The sequence below is a fragment of the Antennarius striatus genome, chromosome 1, assembly GCF_040054535.1.
Source record: "Antennarius striatus isolate MH-2024 chromosome 1, ASM4005453v1, whole genome shotgun sequence".
Classification (NCBI taxonomy): domain Eukaryota; kingdom Metazoa; phylum Chordata; class Actinopteri; order Lophiiformes; family Antennariidae; genus Antennarius; species Antennarius striatus.
The window spans coordinates 27,316,127-27,340,981 of NC_090776.1; the positions used below are offsets into that span (position 1 = coordinate 27,316,127).

The 24,855-nt window shown below is 38.6% G+C and overlaps 2 protein-coding genes and 1 long non-coding RNA gene across 3 annotated transcripts; 2 read left to right on the forward strand and 1 right to left on the reverse strand.

The window, feature by feature from the left end:
• Positions 1-268: 268 nt before the first annotated feature.
• Positions 269-13,072, forward strand: mmp2 (matrix metallopeptidase 2). Its single transcript, XM_068343501.1, has 13 exons — positions 269-596; positions 740-966; positions 1,861-2,009; positions 2,776-2,904; positions 3,450-3,623; positions 4,175-4,348; positions 5,070-5,243; positions 5,683-5,838; positions 5,942-6,068; positions 8,307-8,443; positions 9,709-9,868; positions 10,213-10,322; positions 12,014-13,072. The coding sequence occupies exons 1-13, from the start codon at positions 435-437 to the stop codon at positions 12,115-12,117; spliced, it is 1,983 nt and encodes a 660-aa protein (XP_068199602.1). The 5' UTR covers positions 269-434; the 3' UTR covers positions 12,118-13,072.
• On the reverse strand, positions 12,636-14,845 carry LOC137587699 (uncharacterized). Its single transcript, XR_011033964.1, has 2 exons — positions 14,709-14,845; positions 12,636-14,537 (listed from the first exon to the last, which is right to left on the reverse strand). It is a non-coding gene; the product is annotated as an uncharacterized lncRNA (long non-coding RNA).
• lpcat2 (lysophosphatidylcholine acyltransferase 2) lies at positions 13,200-23,921 on the forward strand. The gene is made up of 14 exons (XM_068343938.1): positions 13,200-14,380; positions 14,754-14,896; positions 16,613-16,830; positions 17,033-17,145; positions 17,318-17,378; positions 17,582-17,640; positions 18,521-18,555; positions 18,717-18,771; positions 19,126-19,208; positions 20,676-20,801; positions 20,883-21,036; positions 21,304-21,402; positions 22,322-22,463; positions 22,625-23,921. The coding sequence occupies exons 1-14, from the start codon at positions 14,270-14,272 to the stop codon at positions 22,801-22,803; spliced, it is 1,578 nt and encodes a 525-aa protein (XP_068200039.1). The 5' UTR covers positions 13,200-14,269; the 3' UTR covers positions 22,804-23,921.
• Positions 23,922-24,855: the final 934 nt, after the last annotated feature.

Consider the following 24,855-nt stretch of genomic DNA (forward strand, 5'->3'; position numbering starts at 1 on the left):
GTTCCTGAGCATGGAGTTAGTGTTAACACATTAGCGCGCACTTAAGAGATATTCACAATGTACATACAGGAATAAAAAAAAAATCACAATATTGAATATTTACTTTTACTCCATCAGAAGTTATTCGATCTTAATCGAAGTTTTACTGAAATAAAGCTGAAAGAGTGTGGCTTCATTCAGTGTGAGCTCTTCCTTTTTCTTAAACCTGGAGACTGCGCAGAAGGCTGTCGGGGTGGGGAGGGGGGGGGAAAGTGCGCATTCAGCCAAAACTGAGAAACTTCAAACAGCAGAGGTGCAAAATGTTCCGTTAAGAGAGAGGAAGAAAAAAAAAAAAAAAGTCCTCCAAAGGGGCAGAGACAACCAGAGCTGACGGGGTGAAAAGACTGCAACCCACAGCAAACAACTTTTACCGCGACAAAGACATAATACCTGAGATGAAAATGGGCTCTCCGACGATATTTATCTATGGTCGGATTGTTCTCAAAGTGTTCTTGATCCAGTTTATCTCCTTCCAAACAATTTGCGCTGCCCCCTCGCCAATCATCAGGTTTCCTGGCGACGATACTACCCCAAAAACAGACAAAGAAGTTGCTCTGGTAAGTTTATTTCATTGTTTGTAAGTTAAACTCTTAACAACTGAATTGTTAGGAAGCTGTTTATGGATTTTTTTTTCTTCCCCCCAATGATGTCAGAAACGCATTATCTAACAATATTTTCACGCCTATGTTTTTTTGTTTAGCACTATCTGAATAAGTTTTACGGATGCCCACAAGACAGATGCAATCTGATGGTGCTCAAGGACACCCTGAAGAAAATGCAAAAGTTTTTCTCTTTGCAAGAAACTGGAGAGATTGATGCCAAGACTGTGGATATTATGAAAAAGCCCCGATGTGGCGTCCCAGATGTGGCCAATTACAACTTCTTCCATAGGAAACCAATGTGGCAGAAGAAAGACATCACTTACAGGTCAGGGATTGTCAAATATGAAGATTTATAATGATACATTTAATCCTGCAGAAGGTATTTTTAGAAATCGAGATTTTTTTTTTAACTCTGATTTAGTCAATTCTGATGTCATAGATGTTTTACAAAGTAAAGCAGAAGGAAGATAAGAACCTTAGAGATATGCCTGATAATAAAGTAATTTAAATACATGTATACTTATAGTATATCCTGTATGTATATGTGCGTGTGTGTGTGTGTGTGTGTGTGTGTGTGTGTGTGTGTGTGTGTGTGTGTGTGTGTGCGCGCGCAAGCCACTCATTCACACAAGCTGACCATTACAGGATGTCATCCTCTAAGTATTTGATGAGTGCCCAAAAAAACACACTGGTTGTTTACTTTGAGAGATGGACCACAGCTTGACCCCGCCTGACCCCACCCACCCACACACACACACACACACACACACACACACACACACACACACACCCACACACACACACACACCCCCACCACCTTCCAGACAGTCGCTATGCACTGACTTGTCTTGTGTCTTGCTAACACCAGCATTCCTACACAGTACATGTCAGGGTTTTTTGGGGTTTTTTTTACCCAGTTTGAGGTTTCCAACAATGTGAAATTGGTTTATTTATATCAGCAGTTTTGTGCGCCCTGATCTTTCCAGCCTGTCTGTCTGTGTGTGTTTGAAAGGAAGACTATGTGCCAAAGACAAAAAGAGATTTTACTTGTTTTTAAGGAAAGGACTGTGTAGACAGGCATAGAACAGGGTTTGAGGCCAAATATTGTTTTAGAGGCATTTTGAGGAGGTAACTAATAGGCAGTTTGCTGATCCTATATGTTGTTGTTGTTGTTGTTTTTTTGTCTTGTACAAACTTTTATAAGCTGTTAACTTTTTAGGATCTTGGGATACACTCCGGATCTCGATGAGGAAGTCATAAATGATGCTTTCTTCAGAGCCTTCAAAGTATGGAGTGACGTCACTCCACTCTCATTCACCCGCATCATGGACGGAGAGGCCGACATCATGGTTAATTTTGGCCGTAATGGTAATGTTACTAGAAATTTTATAATACTGTCATAATCATAAAGTGATTGACTTAAAAGAAAAGTGCAGTTTCTAGGTTAACCCAAAAAACATAGCTGAACATCCAGTTCTACTTGTGTCTTCAGGGAAACGAAAGCATTGTTGTCTTAACTGGCCATAGAAATAGTATTTTATTTATATGGTATTTAAAATATTTTCTCCATAAGCTGCATGACATATTGTAATAATCATTTTCTAAGTGTTTAGTTGCCACTATCTTGAAAAAGTTAGTATTGAGTTCAAGAGGTGGTCAAAGACCTGTTAACAGAAAAAAAAAGTACAATAAACGTCATTATTGTAGTAATTCTGCACCTCACAGATGTATATTTTAGTATTTGAAGAATAATGACTATTGTTTGTAGTATTCAAATGGATCCTTCTGATGAAAAAAAACACAAACATCTATTATTTACATAGCGTTGTTTTATTCAGTCTAGCCATAGCTGATGCTGTCAAGAAAGACTCCCAATAATTATAGTAGGACACAGACAAAAAGCAGCCACTTCAAAAGATCTGTCTCTTTTTTAGAAGACCAAAATAGTGAGGAGTAGCAGAATAATATTTTCCTTACTGTAATTTCGGTAGTCTGTCTTCAGACTGTCTGTCCCGGCTGAGAATGAGTAATAGCTTCACGGCAGAAGAAGTTGTGCCTGTTTGAAAAATGTTTTTTAAAAAATGACTGTTTTTCTGTCCTGGAGTGTCCTGATAGTGAACGATATCATCAACAGAGCATGGAGATGGTTACCCCTTTGATGGAAAGGATGGACTCTTGGCTCATGCCTTTGCTCCTGGGCCAGGGATTGGGGGAGATTCCCACTTTGACGATGATGAGCAGTGGACACTGGGAGAGGGCCATGGTACTGGAGAAACCCTATTACCAGCTGTTCCTTTGTTTGTGATGTGTTATTGTGACACATATTTATTTTATTTGTTCATTTCTGTCCAGTCATTCATTCTTTAAAGACTATAAACATCCCTTTAGGTCATGTATATCTGGTTATCATTGGTGAGATGCCAACGCAGATTTTGACTTATAATAAATGTGACTGTATTGTAATTAGTTTTGATGCTTTAAACTTTGTCTGAATGTTCTGCTCTTCAATATGACAAACCCTCAGACATCTGGAAGCTATAACCAAAACAAGTAAATATTTCAAGAATTTGCATTGTTTGCTTTGACTCAGACTTTTTTCCCAACAATCAGTCCCTCGTGTCTAAATTTAGAAACCTTTCCCCCCCTTTCCTCATGATAAAGTCTCAAAACAGACTGGTTTTGTTGAATCTTGTTGATGTTTTTGTAAGCAATTTTTACAATATACTTCACATTAACTAGGAATAAAAAAATACATCATTGTAGTTAAAATGTAAGAACATTTTAATAGAGCTTTGATCTATTCAACAGTGGTAAAGGTGAAGTTTGGCAATGCTGATGGAGAGTTCTGTAAATTCCCCTTCCTGTTCATGGGCACCGAGTACAACAGCTGTACGTCTCAGGGTCGTGACGACGGCTTCCTGTGGTGCTCGACGACCTACAACTTTGATGAAGATGGCAAATATGGATTCTGTCCTCATGAACGTGAGCTTCATTCCCTTTTCTTTTCTTTTTTTTTTCTAATGTAACCTTATGGCATTGCAATATCTATGAACACATTTTTCCCTGGTGTAATCACATGGATCCATTTGAGTTCACCAGTTGTGGCCTCATCGGTACTTGTATTTAATCAAACTGGAATAAAAGAAAGCTTTCAGATTTTTGTTTTATTTGAAGTCACTGTTGTTTGTGGTTTGAAGTAGAGTAAGGGATATTTCCTTTCCAAATCAATGTCCCACTTTGGGCTTTATAAAGCATTTTGTTTATCTGTGTAATGCTGCTGTCCGTGGTACTAACATGATCGTATTGATATTACAGCCCCAAAGAAAACATGGTCAAAGTTTTTTATTTATTTTTTTAAATATGATGAGAACAGATTCTTATGACTGCTTGATCTTAATTCATATTTGTTATAACTCAAGATGCATATGACCTTATTGGACAGTAATAACAATGTTTAGACTGCAAACAATATGTAGTTGCTGTGTATAATGTTACTACTTTTGTGTTTTTTTCATCCTACTGTTGTTTTACAGTACTTTTCACCTTGGGTGGCAATGCGGAGGGCGCTCCATGTAAATTCCCCTTCACCTTCCAGGGAGAGACGTACGACGGATGCACCACTGCGGGCAGGGATGATGGCTACCGCTGGTGTGCCACCACAGAAAACTATGACACTGACACATCTTTTGGATTCTGCCCTGAAACAGGTAGGTGGGGTCATCTACCCCACCCCCCACCCCCTTCTGATGACATAAGAAAATGCTACCCAGTGCTTCCAGTAAAACATGCAGCCCAAATGTGCTATACAGTGCATAAAAGTGCTTTGCCCTGCTTATTATCACGTGTTTGGTGTCATGCTGTTTTTTGGTATTCAGGAAGGCTCCAACTGGTGTTTTAAAAAAAAAATCCTTTCAAGGTCTGTTAAATGGCTGTAAAAGTATTTTAATGTGTACTTTCCATTCTATCAGTTAGACGGTGAGGTTTTAGGATTGAAGTATAATGTAATAGGGAGTTAATGTAGTGAGGTAATGTCAAAGAAAGACATTCAGACAGAGAGTGAGAGAGACAGACAACCACCAGTGCTTTCATCTGGGTCTTTGTGGGATAGCTTTGTGCTGAATATGAAATTATCTGATTTAAAGATCAGCACAAAACCAGCCTTTGCAGTAGGAATTCATCACCCTTTGCAAAAAAAAAAAAAAATTGGAGGTGGATGCTACAATTGGTTTTGCGCCCAAAAGTCATGTGTGCTGTCCCAGTGTTTTTTTTTTTAATTTATTTTATTAAATCATCTGCACTCACTTCATAATATAATGCAAAACAGACTGTTGTAGAGAAACAAACCCTTATTAAAAGTGAAGTGAGTCCAAATGAGCACACACTTAATTTTAGTGTTTATGGTCTTTCGTTTTTCTCTGCGCTCTCCAGCCATGTCAACAGTGGGAGGAAATGCAGAGGGGAGCCCCTGTGTCTTCCCCTTCACCTTCTTAGGAGACACCTATGACTCCTGCACATCATCTGGACGCAGTGACGGAAAGATGTGGTGTGCATCAACCAAGAGCTACGATGACGACCGCAAATGGGGCTTCTGTCCCGACCAAGGTAATGTTTATTATAGGTGCGTCTGAGAAATGGATTCTAAACAAACAGAGTGAGTATGCATTGAAAATTTATGTAACTATCTTTAGGTACAATATCAATTGAAAGGAATAAATTAAGGTTTAGGTGCTCAGACTGAATTACACTGATGAAGGCAATGCTGGGTGCTCCCAATAATTCTACCATATAATTTGACTCCATGAAGTCAGACTCCTATGGGGCAGCTGTATTGAGACAGGAAACATGGGATAGAGAGCAGTGAAGTGCATGTAGCAGAGGGGCAGGGGTGGGAACTGAAGCCTGTACAATCGGCCAATGGGGTGCAAGCTCTATTGACCGTGAAAAGAAAAGAAAAATTCCTTTATTTTTAACTGCAATATATTTTTGTAAAGGGATATTTATCATTTGCAGTGCAGTCCTTTTATTGTGTTGTATGTTTCAGGCTACAGTTTGTTCCTGGTGGCAGCCCATGAGTTTGGTCATGCTCTTGGTTTGGAGCACTCTCAGGACCCCGGAGCATTGATGGCTCCTATTTACACTTTCACTAAAGATTTCAGACTTTCCAATGATGACATCAAAGGAATCCAGGAGCTCTATGGTGAGATAACTGGCTTCCAGAAATTATCCTAAAAATCAGTGTTCCACTATTGTGTAACTATACCTTTGAAGATGAACTATTCTGGTAAATCTCCTTTACACAGGTGTCCCAACAGACAAGCCTTTGCCTCCAACCCAGGGACCAGTCACCCCAATGGACATATGCAAAGAGCCAGTTATATTTGATGCTGTTGCACAAATCAGAGGAGAGACTTTCTTCTTCAAGGACAGGTAATGATATTTAACAGAACTCTTATTTTGACTTAAACTAGGCTGACATTAAGTCGCAATTAGGAAGGAATAAAAACGATGAAACCATCCACAATCACAGTTCTTGGTTGTACCTGCAATGCTCGATTGCTGTGTGATTTATCCGTCTATGACTCATGAGAAAACAACAAACAAAACCCAAATAGCCGTTAGCCTCTTTTATTGGATTTTGGAATTATTTCATTGGGTTTTTTATTTTTATTTTTGTTTTTCATGCAAGAGAAATAATGCAGCATATACAAGTGAAATTCCCTGAATTATTTCCCCATAAATAACGAGCAGTTAGACATTTTTATTTAATGACTGAATTTCATGCTGTACTTTTGTTCGGACTGAATTTTGTGGTTTAGATGTTTAGTTCATGATGGTGACAATTAGTATGAGGGAAAATAACAGACACACTACCCATACAGTGGTAACCAAAATAGTCATCAGCCTTAAACACCTCTCCTTCAATGGCGCCAATAAATCCACAGTGTTGCCAGCTTGTTGTGTATCCTGGCCGTGGCTTTCTCAACAGTCTCTGTGACTCAATGTTTTTTACTCGAAGGAAGGTGAACGAGAGATTTTTTTTTGAACTGACTTTGAATGAAAATGATAATGTAGGAGAAAATTAACCAATGGAAAATACAAATGGAATCCCTGCAAATTTATGCTTTCGGACTAAACTGAAAACATTGACTCCTTGCAATTTCAAGATTAACTTAGCTGTATGTTTATCATGGCCTTTTAGGAAATGAGGCCAAGGCAAACAGTCCAGCAGAAGAGTGTAGTCATTCAGTTCATCTGGTTTCTCTCTCTCTTTCTCTCTCTGCATTACCTTAGTTAAAACCTAGAGAAATGAGCTACAATCTGAATGTAAGGGATGGTTTATCACTGTCAACTTTTCGATTTGACAGTGAAGTTTCAAAACAGACCTGTTGTTCTAAAACTTCGTAGAGACTCAGTTAGTTACCTCAAGGCCCTGCTGGGTTAATAAGCAGCAGAACTCTGATACACAGTAAGTCATGTTTAGCTTCAGAAGAAAAGCAGTGCTTTCAGTGCATTGACTCACGCTCCCTTGACTCCCCCATTGTAAATGTAGGGTCCTCCCTTTTCTCTCGGATCAGCATGTTTACGTTGTAGGACGAATCTTGACACGGTGCAATGAGTAATGCTTGAAGTGTTTGCTGAATTCAGCATAAAACTGTCTGTCTGGGGAATTAAGAAGGAGAAAATGACTAAGTTTGTCTCGTAGAAAGAGTTTGGGCCAGCCTACCGACATAAACAGTCACCCATGTTTATGTACAAGCATTGTAGCAACAATGGCCGACAGAGGCTGTCTGTAATTGTTTAAGCTCTCGGCAGTAGGGAGGGTCTGTCTGCAGCTTTATTTAATGGATCACCCCAACTCTGTTACCACACCTGCATCTGCACCTCACTAGTTGCCCAATGCCAACTGGGATACTGTTACGTAGTAATGCATTGCAGACCATAAATATCAATCTGAACTACCGTGCGTTTTTCACATCACCTAGATAACAAAAAAATGAAGGATAATTTGCCTTTTTTTAGGGCTTCAACTCTCAGCTATGGTTTGGAAACATTTCTGTATCCCGTCCTCTTAACCAGTCACTTAGGAAGATAAGGGTTTCATTATTTTTAGAGACAGGAAGAAAGGGAATTAGAGCCCTCTGGCTCTAATTCCCTTTCTTCACATGAACATACATAAACATCCATATTATCGTGCAATCTACAATGTCCAGATGGCTTGCTCAGAATGAAATATTGCTTTTATTTAATCTTCATGAATATGTGCAACACCGTGAATTTTGTGTGTAGTTTACATTATGAGTTCTCTTCTCATCTACTCTTTACCATTATTGTACAGATTTTTTTTTTGTTTTATATAAATAAATAGGTCAGTGGAAAAGAGATTGGGAAGCTGCAGTTGTTGTGAAGCAGTGCATTGAAAACCAGGCAAGATAGATCTTGTTCCACTGGCGTCGGCAGCCTCGGTCCTAACGAGAACCAGATGCTCATGAATTAGGCCATTGTAGCTCGGCCAGTGAAGGCCATGCAGTAAAACCTCTTGTACACACACACACACACACACACACCCCACCTCCTCATCACAGCCCTCTGCCCCTCTTTCACTCTCAGTTCATCCCCAACTCGTCACCCAGATGATCCCTTTCCCACTCACTCTCTTTGTACCAGGTTCCTTTTCAGGTCAGTCAACTTCAGAAGCAAGCCCAACGGCCCGATGCTGGTGGCCACCTACTGGCCAGACCTTCCCTCCAGAATCGATGCTGCCTATGAAAATCCAGTGGATGAAACAACAGTGTTCTTCTCAGGTATACTGAAGTAAAGAAGTAACTCTCATGAAATGATGGATTAAACCATTCTGGTACATATTAGTTGAATTATTATTATTCTTATTAATTATGTTCATATTTTTCCTGTTCCTCTGTGGTGATCAGGGAAACAGACAGTTCCACTTTCATAAGTAAGGAAAATATGTCTTCACTCCATTACCATTTGGATGCACTTCCTTTAATAGTCATGAATTTCTATGGAAAGAAACATTAGAAGAAGCTGGAATGTTGGCTGAGCATTTTTGTGGGGTGTACTCTTGGGACACTTGAGTTAATTTACCACAGTTGCTATTGGTTTATAAGAGCAGTGGGCCAATAGTGGATTTTCAGAGGTCAGTATAATAATGGCACAGCAAAATACGATTCTGATTAAATAGTCAATGTCACCACACCTTCAACCTTGGTATGTAAAAAAAAAAAGCCTTCCTGTATAGAGATGAAATTTATAAATTTAAGACAGGTACAACTTGCCTTACATGTTTCGAGATACCGTTCTCGATTATACATCAATTTTCAAAAAGAATACAAGGAACTTTAAACATCAAGATCACGTCATTTTATTTTACTCCACTTTACGTGTCTGCCACAAATATTGGAATTGTAAAATCGCTAGTGAACTGTTGAAAACACATATCACATTCCTGTACAATAGATTAAAAAAATGTGTGTGTGTGTGTGTGTGTGTGTGTGTGTGTGTGTGTGTGTGTGTGTGTGTGTGTGTGTGTGTGTGTGTGTGTGTGTGTGTGTGTGTGTGTGTGTGTGTGTGTGTATATATATATATATATATATATATATATATATATATATATATATAGTTATAATTAGCCCATAGCAATGCCCATTACCCACAACACAGAAGAGAAGGCGACATACAAGACAGCAATACTTTTTCTGTACTGTATGAAATGAAATGCAATTTAATTGCTTGTAAGCTTAAAATAGATTTGTATTAACCATATATTATTGACAATGCATTCATAAATAAAGTACAAAACAGAACTGGGATTAGTTATGTTTAGTTTAGCCTGGAGACAAGTTAATTTTTCAACGTATGTCGCAACCCCTGGCACCAGTTGACGACATAAGCCGAGGTATACCTGTACTACTGTGAAGGGTCAATAGATTTGCTCTGGTTTCGAACCCCCATCAGATTGTGCAGTGTTGAAAACACATGAATATAATATTTATCTTCAGTGTTACTGTTTGACTAAACTTTATTTGCATTGATAACCTTTCCCTCTCAGGCAACGAGATGTGGGTGTACAAGGCAGATGAGTTACAGAGAGGCTTTCCCAAGAGAATCTCCAGCCTTGACCTCCCCACTGACCTGGAGCAAATAGATGCTGCCTTCAGCTTTAGGAAGAACAGGAAGACATACTTGTTTTCTGGGGACAAATTCTGGAGGTGAGATGATCAAAGCTAACTATTGTAACCATGGAGCCAAAAAACCTTGTCTGAAGCACCCAGTCGTGTGTTTTGTTGATGTCATCACATTTTATTATAGTACTGGTCAACACAACTGGATCTATTTAGCATTTGGTTTGATATAAACTCCATTCTCAAGCACACTTGCACAATATTTTGTGTGTGTGTGTGTGTGTGTGTGTGTGTGTGTGTGTGTGTGTGTGTGTGTGTGTGTGGGTGTGTGTGTGTGTGTGTGTGTGTGTGTGTGTGTGTGTGTGTGTGTGTGTGTGCTTGTGCTAGTTCTGTCAAAGGATAATACAAATGCATTTTCATTATGTGTACAGGTATGATGACAGTAAGGAGAGAATGGACCCCGGCTTCCCCAAATTTATTGGTGATTCCTGGAACGGCATCCCAGACAACATAGATTCTGCCTTCAGTCTTAATGGCATTGGTAAAAACAGCTTTTTTCATATGTGTTTATAGGCTCTTTAGAGAATCACACACACACACACACACACTCATATATATGTGTTATACATGCATACGTACAGGTTCATGAAACAAACACACAGCACACTAGGGGCCTTTAAGCATACAAGTTAGTACAATACAGGGGGAGGCAGAAGAGGTTTAAAGAACACTCAGTAGACTGCCATCAAGTCTCTATAGTCACACAATTCCTGATAATCAGTCAAGTAGTTTATAAGTATATGAAATAAATGTTTAAAATCTTGAAAAGTTACAGGAAATGACTGAAGTTGAGTGATTCACTCCAAAATGTGAAGCTTTCTTCTATGGCACCTACACCACCATTCGACTCAAGTTTCAATGTAATCTGTCAGGTAGTAATGTGTAATAAACACTGATACTAAGGGGGAAAAAATCCTTATCTTTCAAAAAAAAAATAAAATCAAAAACCTGCCTGAATTCATCACAATCCAATCCAGAATCTGTGCAATCATGCCTTAAAGACGAAAAAAAAAAAAACACAAAAAAAACCCACCATTGGTGAAAACATTAGTTTCTTGGTGCAGGTAGGTAGCCCATTAAAACCATTACAGAAAAGAATGCTTCATATTTTAGTTTGACCTATAGATTATAACATAGACCTTGTATACATTAATCACTGTAAATCAATGTGGAAAGCATGGGGGGAAAAAAAAAACAAGCAACAACTTCATCCGTTTTAGGCAGTAAGAATCCTAAAGACGTCAAACTTTTTTTTGAAAACCATTATACCGATCACAAACAGAAGGCCTTTAGACTTATGAAGAAATAAACTAATGATGGGTTGAAAAACATTCAGACAAAATAACCAAATTCCTCAGGTCTAAAAATATTTATCTAAGGAGACTTATGGAGAAAAAAAAGGATTTTGAAGTGATTACAGCCCCTGACAAGACCTGGATGAGATACAGTCCTCTGTGGTGGTTTAATATCTTGAGACATTCCTTCTTGGTTTATCACAGACAAATCCAGTCAGACTATCAGTCGGTCTGGCACTTTGCCTCTGACAATAAAACTCCCCACATCTCACAACCCAGCAAGTAAGGGCAGTGTTAAACTTTAAAAAAAATAAAAAATAAAAAAATTGATGTTTAGAGCAACCAAAAAATTCAATCTAAAGTGAAACGGGGCAAAGGTAGTAGTTCTAGAGGTAGGTAGTGAAGTCCCCTATACAGAGAAAGAGGTTCACTCGAGTTGTATTTCTTCACAAAGACCTAGCTTCCATTTGCACGGTGCAAGAAATATATAGTATGAATACTTCCAGCATGACCGACCCATGCACTTGAGCTGAGACTGTCTATGTACCTTTTGAGGTTAAAGAGGTGGTGCTAATTTCTCTCCGTGGTGGGCAGCTGGGAAGTTTCCATTACGGCTCTCCTAGCATACACACATTACTGTCAGAATTACACAATCCCACACAGTCAGCAAATTTATTAACATAAAGCTAGTCTGTACACCTCTACAGAGGTGCCTGTGTGTGCCTCCAGTTAGCATGATTCAGAGAGGCTTAAGCAGAACCTGAATGAACATCCTGACTGTTATCACTTTGAATGAGCCTGATTGTAGTGTTTATTAAAGTTGCTTTCATGGAAACAAATCTATTTGACAATGTTGCCTGTGCTCATTTTCCCACAGATTACAGCTACTTCTTCAAAGGTAACCACTATTTCAAACTGGAAGACAGCAGCTTGAAGATCGTCAAGTTGGGTGAAATCACAAAGGACTGGCTCGGCTGTTGAGCATCTCTCAATCGGTCATTTTTTTTATATGACACCTGGCCTCAGGAGGTCAGTGCCACGGTGCACATTGCTGTAAGATTTTACCCAGGCAACTCTGCACATTTATGTGGGAGACAAGTCTCCTTCCAGCCTACAGAGCATCCAGCTCTGTAGAAAGGCACCTCTGCAACTTATATGCAGGCTGAACATAGGCAACTGGTAATTCTTAATATTACTGCGTGGTATTGACTTTTTTTTATATTTTTTTTATGCAGATGCAGGATTATTACCATATGTACCCCTGTTTATTTGTTTGTTTTGTTCAGACATCAGGTATGGCCACAATGTATTGAATGCAGTGCTGTACTGTGCTGTGAGAAGACTGTTTTTAGACCGCCTGGAGGTTTATTATTTGCTTGGAATTACTACCATGAACATTGAACTAAGTGCAGTTTTATAAATGAATCACTTTTAATAATTTTCTCATGTATGTGCAATACATATAAAAAATGAATTTGCACAATGTGTTTGACCGAAAATGGTGCTTTAGAGATGGCTTTTTGCATATAGTCCTGTAGTACACATTTTATTTTCATATCTGGATGCCAGGATGTAGTTTCTACAGGCATGCATTACTCTTTATTTTTAGCACTTTGTTTAGGACTGTACAATGGAACATGCTCACTGCGGAGACCACATTATTTTCATGGCAACTCCACGTTCCATTTCTCATCACTTGTGGTACCGAAAGATAAAAGGCACGGGTTGCCTCTAGATATTGGTTTTGCTGCATGATGGAATCATGACAAGAGTACCACAGTGCTGTTTAGTAATCATTTTTATTGTTGCTTTTCTCTATTGGGTTTTTACAATATAGTAATTTTGCTATGTGCTGTTTTTTTTATTGCTTATGCACTTTGTTACTGTCATCAATAAATATGTAATGTGGATCAGTGATAAATACTTCCAAAAAGCTTTTGTGTTGCACTGACCCAGTTGAATTTTTTTATTAAGTCTCTAAAGGAGCTTTAAGTCTGTTTACTCAAGTAGAAGTTGAGATAAAGCAATGTAAATGTAAAATCCTCTTAGATGTAAATTTCCAAATATTAAGTTACTGAACTATAAGTGCATACACAAGATTTATTACCGCAATACAATCACATTCATAGAAAATACTCCTAATGCACAGTAGTTAGAAAATAGTGTCACCGATAGTGTCACTAGATTATGTCATCCATCAATTTTCTATATCAGTTTTTCTTCTGCAGGGTCCCAGTAGGAGCTGGAGCCTCTCACCTGACACTGAGCAGGATCAACAGTACCAAAACTCCAGTTTACAACAGAACACACAAATATACATTTACTCACATTCCCACCAAAGTCCCCAGTTCATCCAAACTGCATGTCCTTCGACAGAGGGATGCTTCAAAAGTGGTTCCACAGTTTGGATTTGAAAAAAACCCAAACCTCACCCATTATACTTCACAATATGAATTTTTAGTCTGTCTAACATCATAAAAGGCAGTGTTGTCTGGATGATGTTATACCAACTTGTAAGGAAATGTGTAGTTGTAAAATATAAATAGAAGTAGCACAATTTAAATGTTTATTCCGCACCGAAAACAGTTTCTTTGGACACTGTGCCATCTTGTGGAGAAATATAGAAACTTACAATCAGCTACAAACGTTTCCTCTACAGTATTATTGCTCAATCGATTCTTATGCATTACCTCAAGTATTTCTGGACTGATGTTTAATATAATGACCTACAGATAAATAAGCAATCAAGTGTTTTTTATATTGAATTTCCATTTTAGCTTCATCTGTCATCTTATTATGGTAATTTCACGCACAGAGTCTAATGGAACGATAATGCGTGTCAAATATTAACTCTTGCGGGACGCGGGGACTCGGGTCTCGGAGCGGTTCTCGACCCCCGGCGCGCAGCGACCGGCTGGAGGCGGAGCTTGAATCCCCAGATTGAATCAGCTCCCGGCTTCTCGTCTCTGCGATCGCGCCTACATTCGTCTGAAACGAGGGTGGGGGGGGGAGAGAGAGAGAGAAATAAGAGCAAAGCAACTCTGTTGAGGAAGTGAGATGATAACATAAGGAAAAAACAAACAAAACAAACAAACAAACAAACATCTGCCTGCTGTTCTTTCCCTGGACTGCCATGCCGCCACAGCGGGTATTCGCCCTTCCGAGGCAACAGTCGCTGCTGCTGCCCGCAGTCATCAACCCGTTTGTGCAAGAAACCAAACTCACCAAATCCACTATCGTTAAAGTGAGTATGGATTTTACGATCCGCTGTCAATCTAAAGGCAAGAACGACTGTGGCGAATGTAGTGGTCGCTTCGCGTTGTTTTTCACCCAGTGCGTGATTTCACGCTCAGGCTGCTGCGGGGCCCGTAATCCGTCTCTTGGCAATCCGCTTTGTGAAGCTTCGTGGGGTGAAACACAAACAATGAGAGTTATTGTGTGTTTTTTTCCACGCACACGAAAGCCTGTGGATTCATACCCTCATGCATTATTATTTTTTTAATTTATTTTATTTTATTTTCTGCACTGAGGAATGTCAACACCGACATGATGCAGGCCTTTTGTAAACTCACGACGTGCGTATTTTTGTGCGCTCTTGTGTCTGTTTTCCAACGCAGTGTGTCCTTTTGGGGATTTTCCTGGTCCCGATTCGCGCCGTCCTTCTGTCAGTGGTTCTCATGGTGACATGGCCGGTAGCTGTCATCATAACCTTCAAGCATCCTCTGAAAGGAGCAGTGGAACCGATGACAGGCTGGAGACGGTAATGCATCTACAAACAGTGCGCCACTTTCTGCACCACCTCCTCCTTTTGTCACCACAGCACCAAAACTGGAGTCGGTATATCAGTTCAAACATCACAACAAATCACCTTAAGATCTAATAAATGCTTGACCTCATCTCGTTTTGGATCATGTGAAACAAGAACTATGCACCAAACAAGCCGGAGCTTGACACATTTCAGTTTCTAATCCTTTTGTGCAAATTAAATTGCACATCCTGGAGTCTGTCTACTGTGCAGAGGGACACTGTCACCCCAATGAGGAACAAATACATTGCGCAGCCCTTACTTTGGTTTCAGAAAGGTATTGCAGTGTCACACAGGTTTTGCAAAGAAAACAAGTGTTTTAAAACTTATGAAAAAAAAAAGAAAAGAAAAAGTTTTTCACCATAAATTATACTCTATCCTATTCAGGTTGTGTAAGCATGAGCGTGAATTTATTAAAACCAGATGCAGAAATCAGTTAAAAACACATCAAAGGCAGGCTTGTTCTCAAAAATAGCTGCTTACATGATTTGAAGAATGTGCTTCTCTAGATAATCTGCACCACCAGCATTAGTCGACCACAGTTATCCTCCCTTCCTCAAAAAGGAAAGAGAGCTTTGGTTTTAGCTGGCTTAAAAAAATAAAAAATAAAAAAGGAAAATGTTATCTATAAAAAGCCAAACTCATATTCCATAAGTGAATCAAATGTGTCATTAATTGCACTATATAAATAGTTTCCAGATACTCGGTGGGTAATAATTCATTTGCAAATTCATTGAATGTGAAATAACCAGTGGGTTGATTGTAGTATTTACCTCAGAGTGCCAAGCAGTGTTTAGTATTTTAAACCACACAGTTACTCGCTGCAGCTTTGTGACATTGTGACCGCAGACTTCTATTAAAATATGACAAAGGATGGTGTAAGCAGCAAAACATGCAGGGAAGCTTGTCAGTCCTGTTTATTGGTTTTTATGGGTCGAGGCAGTCTCAGAGTTGTAAAAGCACACATTCAATCAGGATTAATACAGTTTAATTTTTTTTACTGTTTTAAATAGTATCTGACAATAATAGCTGTCAAACTAGACCTTAAAAGCTGTGCATGTGATATTATCATTGAGTCAAACAATCCCCAGTTATGTGAAACGGACTTTACTGTGATTCCCACTAAAAATCATCAGACAAATCATCATAAGATAAATTATTTTGCAATAATCTGATAACATTATTGCAAAATGTATGTGGGATAATGTTAGATAGTTTGTCTAGATGCTTTTTGAAATGTATGAAGCTGTCAAGTCCATGAACTTCTTCAAGCTTTAATTTATGCATTTGGCTGCTTGTGACAAAAGTTTTTTAAAAGTTCTGTGCCGTTATGCAATGTTTTGTCACCGTGTCTCAGTGATTATATTTCCTACCATTTCTAGAGATTAAGAGGAAGGAGCTGGAAAGTACATTACAGGAAAGTACAACATGGTGCAACCCTTCCTGTCAAGCACGTCTGTTTAGTTCATTCTTCAAAAAACAAAACAGAAAAAAAAAAAACAGCAACATTTTGGTCTTTGTGAGATAAAAGTGAAAAAGAGAATCTAATGAAAGATGTCAGATACATACTGTACCCTAAATATAAATGAATTTAGATTTTAACTTGAACCTTTTTCACTTTTTACTTTTCTGTATTAATTCAGTGAGAACCAACATTCTTGTTATCTCCAGGTTCATGTGCCAAAAGGTGATGGGTGCCCTGGGAAGAGCGTACTACTTCTGCATGGGCTTCAGGGTGGTGGTTAAGGGCCAGCAGGTCAGCAGCAGCGAGGCCCCCATCCTAGCCGTGGCCCCCCACTCCACCTTTTTTGATGGGATCGTGTGCATTGTTGCCGGGTTGCCTTCCACTGTCTCCCGCATGGAAAACCTGGCAACACCAATCTTTGGCAGTGAGATGTGTTTTTTTATTTAATGTTTTGTCACTGTGGTACAGGAAAGCAGAGGCATATCTGTGTGGGCACTTTTTTTTTGGCCTCTCGACCTCCTGAATGTGATTAATGGCATTGCACTTCCCTGAAATAAAACTTTCAATATTTTGCACTTCTTGTTTCATTGTCTTTTTTTTTAATGTGTGTGTTTTTCTCTCTAAAGGGTTTGTGCGCTGTCTCCAGCCAGTGTTGGTGTCCAGAAAAGACCCCGATTCAAGGAAAAACACAATCCAAGCGATTGACAGTAGAGCCAAATCAGGAGGCCACTGGCCACAGGTCTGTCTCAACTCAAAAGCATCCTAAAATACTAATAACCTGGTATTTACTTGGATTAGATGTGATATAAAATGCTTACTCATACACAATAACCATTCTTTGAGCAACTTATTTACCTGTTTAAAATGTCTGGTGTTGGGAGTAATGCGTTGATATCTGTTTTGTTCCTCAGGTTCTGATTTTCCCAGAGGGAACATGTACAAATCGTTCATGTCTTATTACATTCAAACAAGGTAAGATCTGCACTCTATTGAATGCATTTATGTTTATGTGATGTGGGTTGCACATCAACTTGTTTTTAATGACTTCCCACAAAAATTGTTTTTTGAAGGAAGTTGGTGTAATGTTTTTGTCATACCCACCCTGCTGTTTGCCTGCCATTCATTCATAATGAGAGTTTTCTCTTTTTATGCCATGTTTTTCCCTTTCTTGTCAGGTGCCTTTATCCCAGGAGTTCCTGTGCAACCTGTACTTATGAGATATCCAAACAAATTAGTAAGTGATCATTAAAGTCAATTTCACAGAGCCCATAATGTATTTGTTGGCAGAGACAGAGCTTGGAAGCAATGCCACTTGCTCTGGAATGCTTTTATATCTAGAATTAATTCAATCATCCAAATTTTAATCCCTGAAAATCAAATGTGTTGGGAGACAAGAGGCTTGAAATATCAAACATAAGAATGGATCTGTGAAGTGTTCACACTACCAAATAATGAATAAAGTTAAGACCGGTATTCTTCACTAAATGTCTGGAAGGGGAATCTGGGTGGGATTGGCCTAATTCTTCAGAAACATGAAGCCAACTTTCCTTGACTTTATCGTGTGTTGTTTTCTAGTTTAGCTTTCATGACTTTTTCTGAATGGATTGTCAAGGGTTATTTTCATCAGTCAGAAATAGATACTGAAGTGTGATGCGATACGATGTCAGAGAAAGGCTAAGCAACAGATTGCTCATTTAAAAAAAAAAAAAAAATCTTCCTCTTTTATGTAGGTTACGCACACGTATCTCAACTTCACCCCACTGAAATAGAATAATCCTGATGTTCTTGAAGTTCCAGTTTTCCCTCCACTCAGCTTTTAACGTGTGTGTGTGCGTGCGTGTGTGTGTGTGTGTGCGTGTGTGTGTGTGTGTATACACACAGACCCACACAAAACAAAACAAGTTTCACTTTCTTGCGCATCACAGAAGTGGTCAACGTGTCACAATCCATCTGCTTGAGTTCTATATAATTACTATACATAATTTATAAAATACATAATTTATATATTTGCTTTAGAAGCCTGGCTGTATCCATAACATAAAACAAACCTTCAATTTCATTCCTGTGTTGAAAGTTAATTAAAACTCTCTGCCTTCCCACCTTTTTTACCCCAGGACACGGTGACTTGGACTTGGCAGGGTTTCAGCTCGTAAGTGTGCTCCCTAAGCTGAGGTGTCTTGTGTCCTAAAACGTGTCATAAAAAAAGATGTCCGCTTTGGACTACATGTTACACAAGAGCTGTGACACTTGTTTTGCAACACCTGTCGGTATTATTATTAAATCCGTTTCTCCTCCTTGTGTTGTGTGCAGGAAGACGCTGCTGCTCCTCACTCTTTGCCAGCTGTACACTACAGTGGAGATAGAGGTGAGATGCTCTCTCACGTTTCTCACAAGTAGAAAGGTCTTTCCGACATTAGATAATGGTTTTGCATGAAAATGGAAGGTGAAAAAAATATTTATGATTTGTAGTACCTCTTTTATTCCAGTGGTTTTCCCCAGCACCTCATTTAGAAGACTTTAAATGCCTTTACTTACCTCAAGAAATCAGTATGCATAATGTCAGTTTGCTGAATTAAAATCATTAGATTTTGTATTCAAAGACATATAAACCTTCGTTAGCGTGTTTGTTTGTTTGTTTTTCTCTGCATCAGTGAATTTAGTTTTCATGAGAGGGCTTTGCAGGGAAAAGCTCTTGTGATCATTTTGGTCCATCTTTCAGTTCCTGCCACCTCACATCCCAACAGAAGAGGAGAAGAAAAGCCCACCTCTGTTTGCTAGCAGAGTACGAGAAACCATGGCCAAGTATGTTTTCAGTGGTCTTCAGTGTACATTCCACTGTGTGACTTGAATACAGTACTGAGCATATTATTGCTTACGTGTAATTTGATGTAGAAACTAAATAAGTGGTTGATACCATATAAATTCCAAATTTGAATCTACATTTTTTTAGGATGACTTTGGTCTGTTGTGACTTTTTTTTTCAACTGCAATTGTCTCATCTGCCTGATTTTCCTGTCAAACTTTCTCCGGCTGTTAATGGATAATTTATTGATTTCCACAAAAGCGAGATTTGCTTGGAAAAGCAGCACAAGGACAAAAATAAATGCATATTAGAAAAAAAAATTAAGTGATTTAATAAAGAAATCAGACAGCATTAAGAGAGCAAAAACTTCCAAAAAGGCAACTCAATCTCATTATGAATCATTACATAAGAGCAATAATCTCATGACAGTTTGACAATATGTCTCATTGACAATGAAAGCATGCTCTTAGAAATTTACTAATAGAGTTTCTTGTGATCTTTTAACGTCAAGTTTGACACGTAACTGGATGAACACAGTTGATCAACACAGATCAATGTTTTAGTGGCAAATCTCGAGGTTTGTTAGCTGTTTTCTCACAACAACATATTTATGAAGAGCCACCATATTTGATTGATTGATTGACAGATCAGATGTATTATTTAGGTGATCAGATTTTGATGTGTGGTACTCCAGATCTTAAGGTTATGTCTTCATGTAATTTTTCACCAAGCATTATAGGCAATACTCTATCAAGGTGGACTCGGTAGTAATTTATTTGGTCTCACAGTAGCAAAACCAAAGTTCTGTACCCTACCTCTCCCAAAACAAAAAAAAACAAAAAATCTAAATCCATTGATAGCTTTTCAGTACAGTAATTGTTTTACAAGTCAGATAAACAAAACAACAGCTTGCAAAAATATAACCTCTTTGGCAGAAAGAAGTATAAATTTACAAATATAAGAATAACTAGAACCAAGGCAGTCACAGACTGCAACATCCCGTGACACCCCTGAATTCAAAATTTTACCCTGACCTACTTGCAAAGTCAAAGATCAAACTTACTGCTCTGACCTACTTCCACATATTAAAAGCACTAACTTTGATCTATGGTCTTACACTGACCTTCTCCCCACGTCTACATATCCGGTTCCTGAATGTACAAAAGTTGAAATTTGACCTTGACCTAGTTTTCTTAAGGTCAAGGTCATCATCTCATTTCCATCCCCTTTGCCGCCTGAGTAATGTGCTTTTTGTTTCATCTTTCTATCCGCAACGGTTGCGAATATATTTGGTGGACATGCTAATGAACGGATGGACGTACGGACGGAACACACAAACACTGACAGTTACAATACATCGCCGCTTTGAGGCGGGATGTAAATATAATAAGTAAAAGTATATAAGAGCGTTTAAATTTACAGACGTACCCACAATAGTGCTACATAGTCAAACTGTATGTTTTCAGGGCTTTGGGGGTTCCGGTGACAGACCACACATACGAAGATTGTCGCCTGATGATCTCAGCTGGTGAGCTAACACTGCCCATGGAGGCCGGCCTGGTTGAGTTCACCAAGATCAGTCGAAAACTCAAGTAAGAACATCTCATTGAGCACAACAATGGCATCATCAGCTTAGGAACATTAACAATGACACGTGTTCCCTGCTTCCACAGTTTGAAGTGGGACAATTTGAGAAAGGAACTTGACGGCTTCGCAACCAAGGCCAGCTCTTGTAAAGGAGGACGGATCGCCATTGAGGACTTTGCCAGATTTTTGAGGCTACCTGTCAGTCCAGCCCTTGAAGAGCTGTTTGCACTGTTTGACAGAGTGAGAGACGCTTATATGAATAGCACCATTTATGAATGACATTCAAAATATCATGAGGTTATCACCCACACAGCCAGGGTGTTGACATTTTAAATATTTTTTTATCACAATCTAAATTGATCATTCTATGTTGAACATTCACAACTGTTGATGCCAGACAAAAGTCTATATTTCCAGGGTATAAAGGGTAAAGTAATATCCACCATAATAATCTCTGTATGGAATCATCCATGTCTTATGTCTTCTTGTCTCTTTAACCCTATTCAGAATGGAGATGGCACCATAGATTTCAGAGAATATGTCATTGGAGTCACCATCTTGTGTCGACCAGCGAACACAGAAGACGTTCTCCGATTGGCTTTCCAGGTAGGGATGACAATCACACTCTGGCTTGTGCCTGAAGAATTAAGTGTACTTTAGTGTGGCCAGTGAAATAAACTATCCGTTTGTCACAGTGTCTACTTTAGTAGTTCACATTTGATTGTACTCCAGCTTTGACTAAAAGCAGACTGTATTATCAGTTACAATAAAACAATTTCATCATTTATTTCCTCTGGATATTTTTAGTGCAGAATGTTTTTCAGGCAATAATAAAAAATAATAATAAAATTACATTAGATATGCAAGCATAATGCAAAAGTGTTAAATTGAATAAAAATGACCAGCTGCACCAGGCAGCAACCCTAATCCTGATAGCAGTGGGAAGAATAGAGGCAGCATTGAGGATTGATGGTTTTGATGATGTCAAGTTAAGAATTTGTGTCTGTTGTGGAGAGTGTACAGTAATTTAGCTAGAGATAAGGTCAAATGTGGTTTGGATAAAACCTTTCTGGGCTTTCATTTCTATCCACTGTGTGCACTCATAATGGAGTCAAAAGAGGCCAATGCTGCTTTTCACGCAAAAAGTTATCCTGACAGTCCAGTCAGGACTCAAACTGTACATCTAATGTGAGAATCCTACACTTTTCCTTTTAGTTTGATGATCACTTTGTGTTGATCATGTATGGTTGAATGTGGAGGACAGTATTCGAGTCCGGACCAGGAACACATGACAGGGTGGATTTTGTGATGTGGAGATTAGTTTGTAAACTTAATTTTTGCTTCTTCTTTATTTTTTTAATGTAATTTGTTTTTAGATTTAGATCCCACATGTTGTTTTATAAATGAGAGCCCTGCTGTTTATGCGGTTTGACTACAAGTTATTTTTGCACTGCTAATTTGACTAAAGTTAATTTCCACAATTGCATGCGGGCTTTTTGTAACCACCCATGGTCTTTTCGTGCAGCTGTTTGATACCGATGAGGATGAAAGAATCACCCGAGATGAATTCTCTGCTTTGCTGCGCTCGGCTCTCGGCGTGTCAGATCTAAACATGGCCAAACTCTTCAAGGAAATTGATGCTGACGGTTCTGGTTTTATCACCTTCAGTGAGTAAACTCTGCCTTAAGACAAAGTCATATTGATGGAAAGGGATTAATGTTCTTTCCATCAAGATTGTGTGGAATAGGAAGTTTGTCCAACATTTTTCTGTCCCTTATCCCAAACTATGGCTGAAGTGTCGTGCTTTTCATCATGACTGTATTTTCAGGTGAATTTCAAGAGTTTGCCATGACTCACCCGGAATACGCCAAGCTTTTCACAACCTACCTGGAACTTCAGAGATACCATGCAATCCAGGAGGCCAATCCTGGTGAATTGACTTTGACTAGTCCAACCAGTTCAGGAGAAAAAGGGGAAGACAGCATCTCCGATAAGAAAGATGACTGATCCTGAAGAGAGTGAACTTTTCACGAATGTGCAAGGCAATAGAACATTGTATTCACTGCACTGAAATGGAAAAAAAAAATGCAGCTACTTGTAGAAAATTCAAACCATTTGCCACAGCAGAGCCATTTTTTACACTTGATGTGCTTGTCTTTGACAGGTGGTTTTTAGAGTGTTTCGATTTTAACTTTTAGTGCCTTATAGAGATTTTAAAGAACCACTACCCTAAGTTGCCACACAAGAAATATCCTCTTCATTCATTCCTTAATGTTTTTGTGAGTCTTGGTTAAAGCCGAGAGGAAAAGAAGAAGGAAGAGGCTATGCGTCCATTCAGTAGGAAGAACAATCAAAAAAAAAAAAAAAAAGCTAGTCACTGGATCAATATATGTCTAAAAAAACTTAATTCCTCTGTAGTCTGAGGGCTCTAATATAAATGTGTTTAGTGATGTATTTCAATATACTGTCCAGATCTAAATACATTGATTGACAAAGATGCACCATCCTCTGTAGCCTGCAGTTATCTTTGTGTAGTCTTTGATAAACTTACTATACTGTACTTTGTCCTTGTATTTGTGGTTGTCTAAAAACAAGTGGAAAAAAAAAAGCCAAACCAACACCTTTTTAAATATAAGCAGACTCCTTGTGTGTTTGTGGTGCGGTGTAATTAGTGCTGTACAAAAAGCTTTATTCAGATATTTCCAAATTAAACCACAGATGTTCTGTGTTGAAGCTATATCTATGAGGAGCATACATGCTGTGCATTACACTTTTTTCCAGCGCTCAGGGACACAGACCTTGTAAGACAGCTGTATAATTAGCCAGCGGTTTGCTTTGCATGTGTTTCCATTTGCATTTCTACTGAAGATTGTTGTTGCTGAGACAGCAGCATGTCTGCACAGCTTTAAGATTACTAAAGCAAATCAGCAACTGAAAATAGGGCAATTTGTGAGCATAAAAGCAACAGTGTGTCTTCACAACAGTGTATTCCAGCGGGGTACGCTTTCAGGTTTATCTCGCAGCACTGTTTTGTATTTGGCAAGGTACGTTGCAATTATGTTTGTTTGTTTTTTTGTCAACACTGCAAAGTTTGTTTTTTAAAATAAACAAATAATGCCATTTTACATTCTGCCCGTGTATTTATATTCACCACCAAGGGAACTTGTAATGACTTTCAAAGACTTTGTTTTTAATCAGGTTTACATCAAGTGAAGTGGGAGTGGAATAATCGCTGGTTCTCTAAATAACCACCAGGTGGCAGCAGTCATCTGCTACATTTTGTTTTGTCTTGTTTGTCATTTTTGGCTTGTCCATAAAAATATTAACATTTGCCTGCAAGCTCAGGTGTTAGCCAAATTATGGCCGGAATTTGGGGAAATTCACATACTTGCTGTCTTAGCCGGAATTAAATAATTAGATTGAACATCTCCATATGTAAATAAGTTCATATATGTGTAATTTAGGTGGAAACACAAGCTATCTTTCCAAACATCTAGTGAGAGTCCATCATTTTCAACATACAAAACACTCATCTTGGGTATTGCTTTCTTTCGGTATGGACCCAAATGTAGTTACATATCCCCCAGACCAGGAATATGTGGATCCACTTGTCCAAATCTGCATGTGGGCATAATGTGTAATCCACCCAAAAGTTGAATATTTTCTCATTCTTAGAGCTGACACATATATACTATAGATTGTTCCCTGGAGAGCTGACTGTACAGTATATTTCTTTACGTCACATAGGATAAGATCGTCATACTATTATATTTTCTATTGCATGTGGTATTTATTTTTCCTGATATATCTTTTATAATCTGAGGGCGCTATCAGGGATTTTAATTGTTTCCATGTGTTAAATACTGATGCTGTAATGCATAATGGGGAAGATTTCAGCAGCAAATCTTCAAGTTGTACTTATAAAGTTGACAGGTCAGAGTAAATAATTTTTAAAAAAGCATTTAGTTTTGGGGATGAATGTTGTTTGGACAACCCCGATGAGCTCACAATTTATTCAAAATTACTCTAAACAGTTTCACTGCAAGAACCTTGACTTTG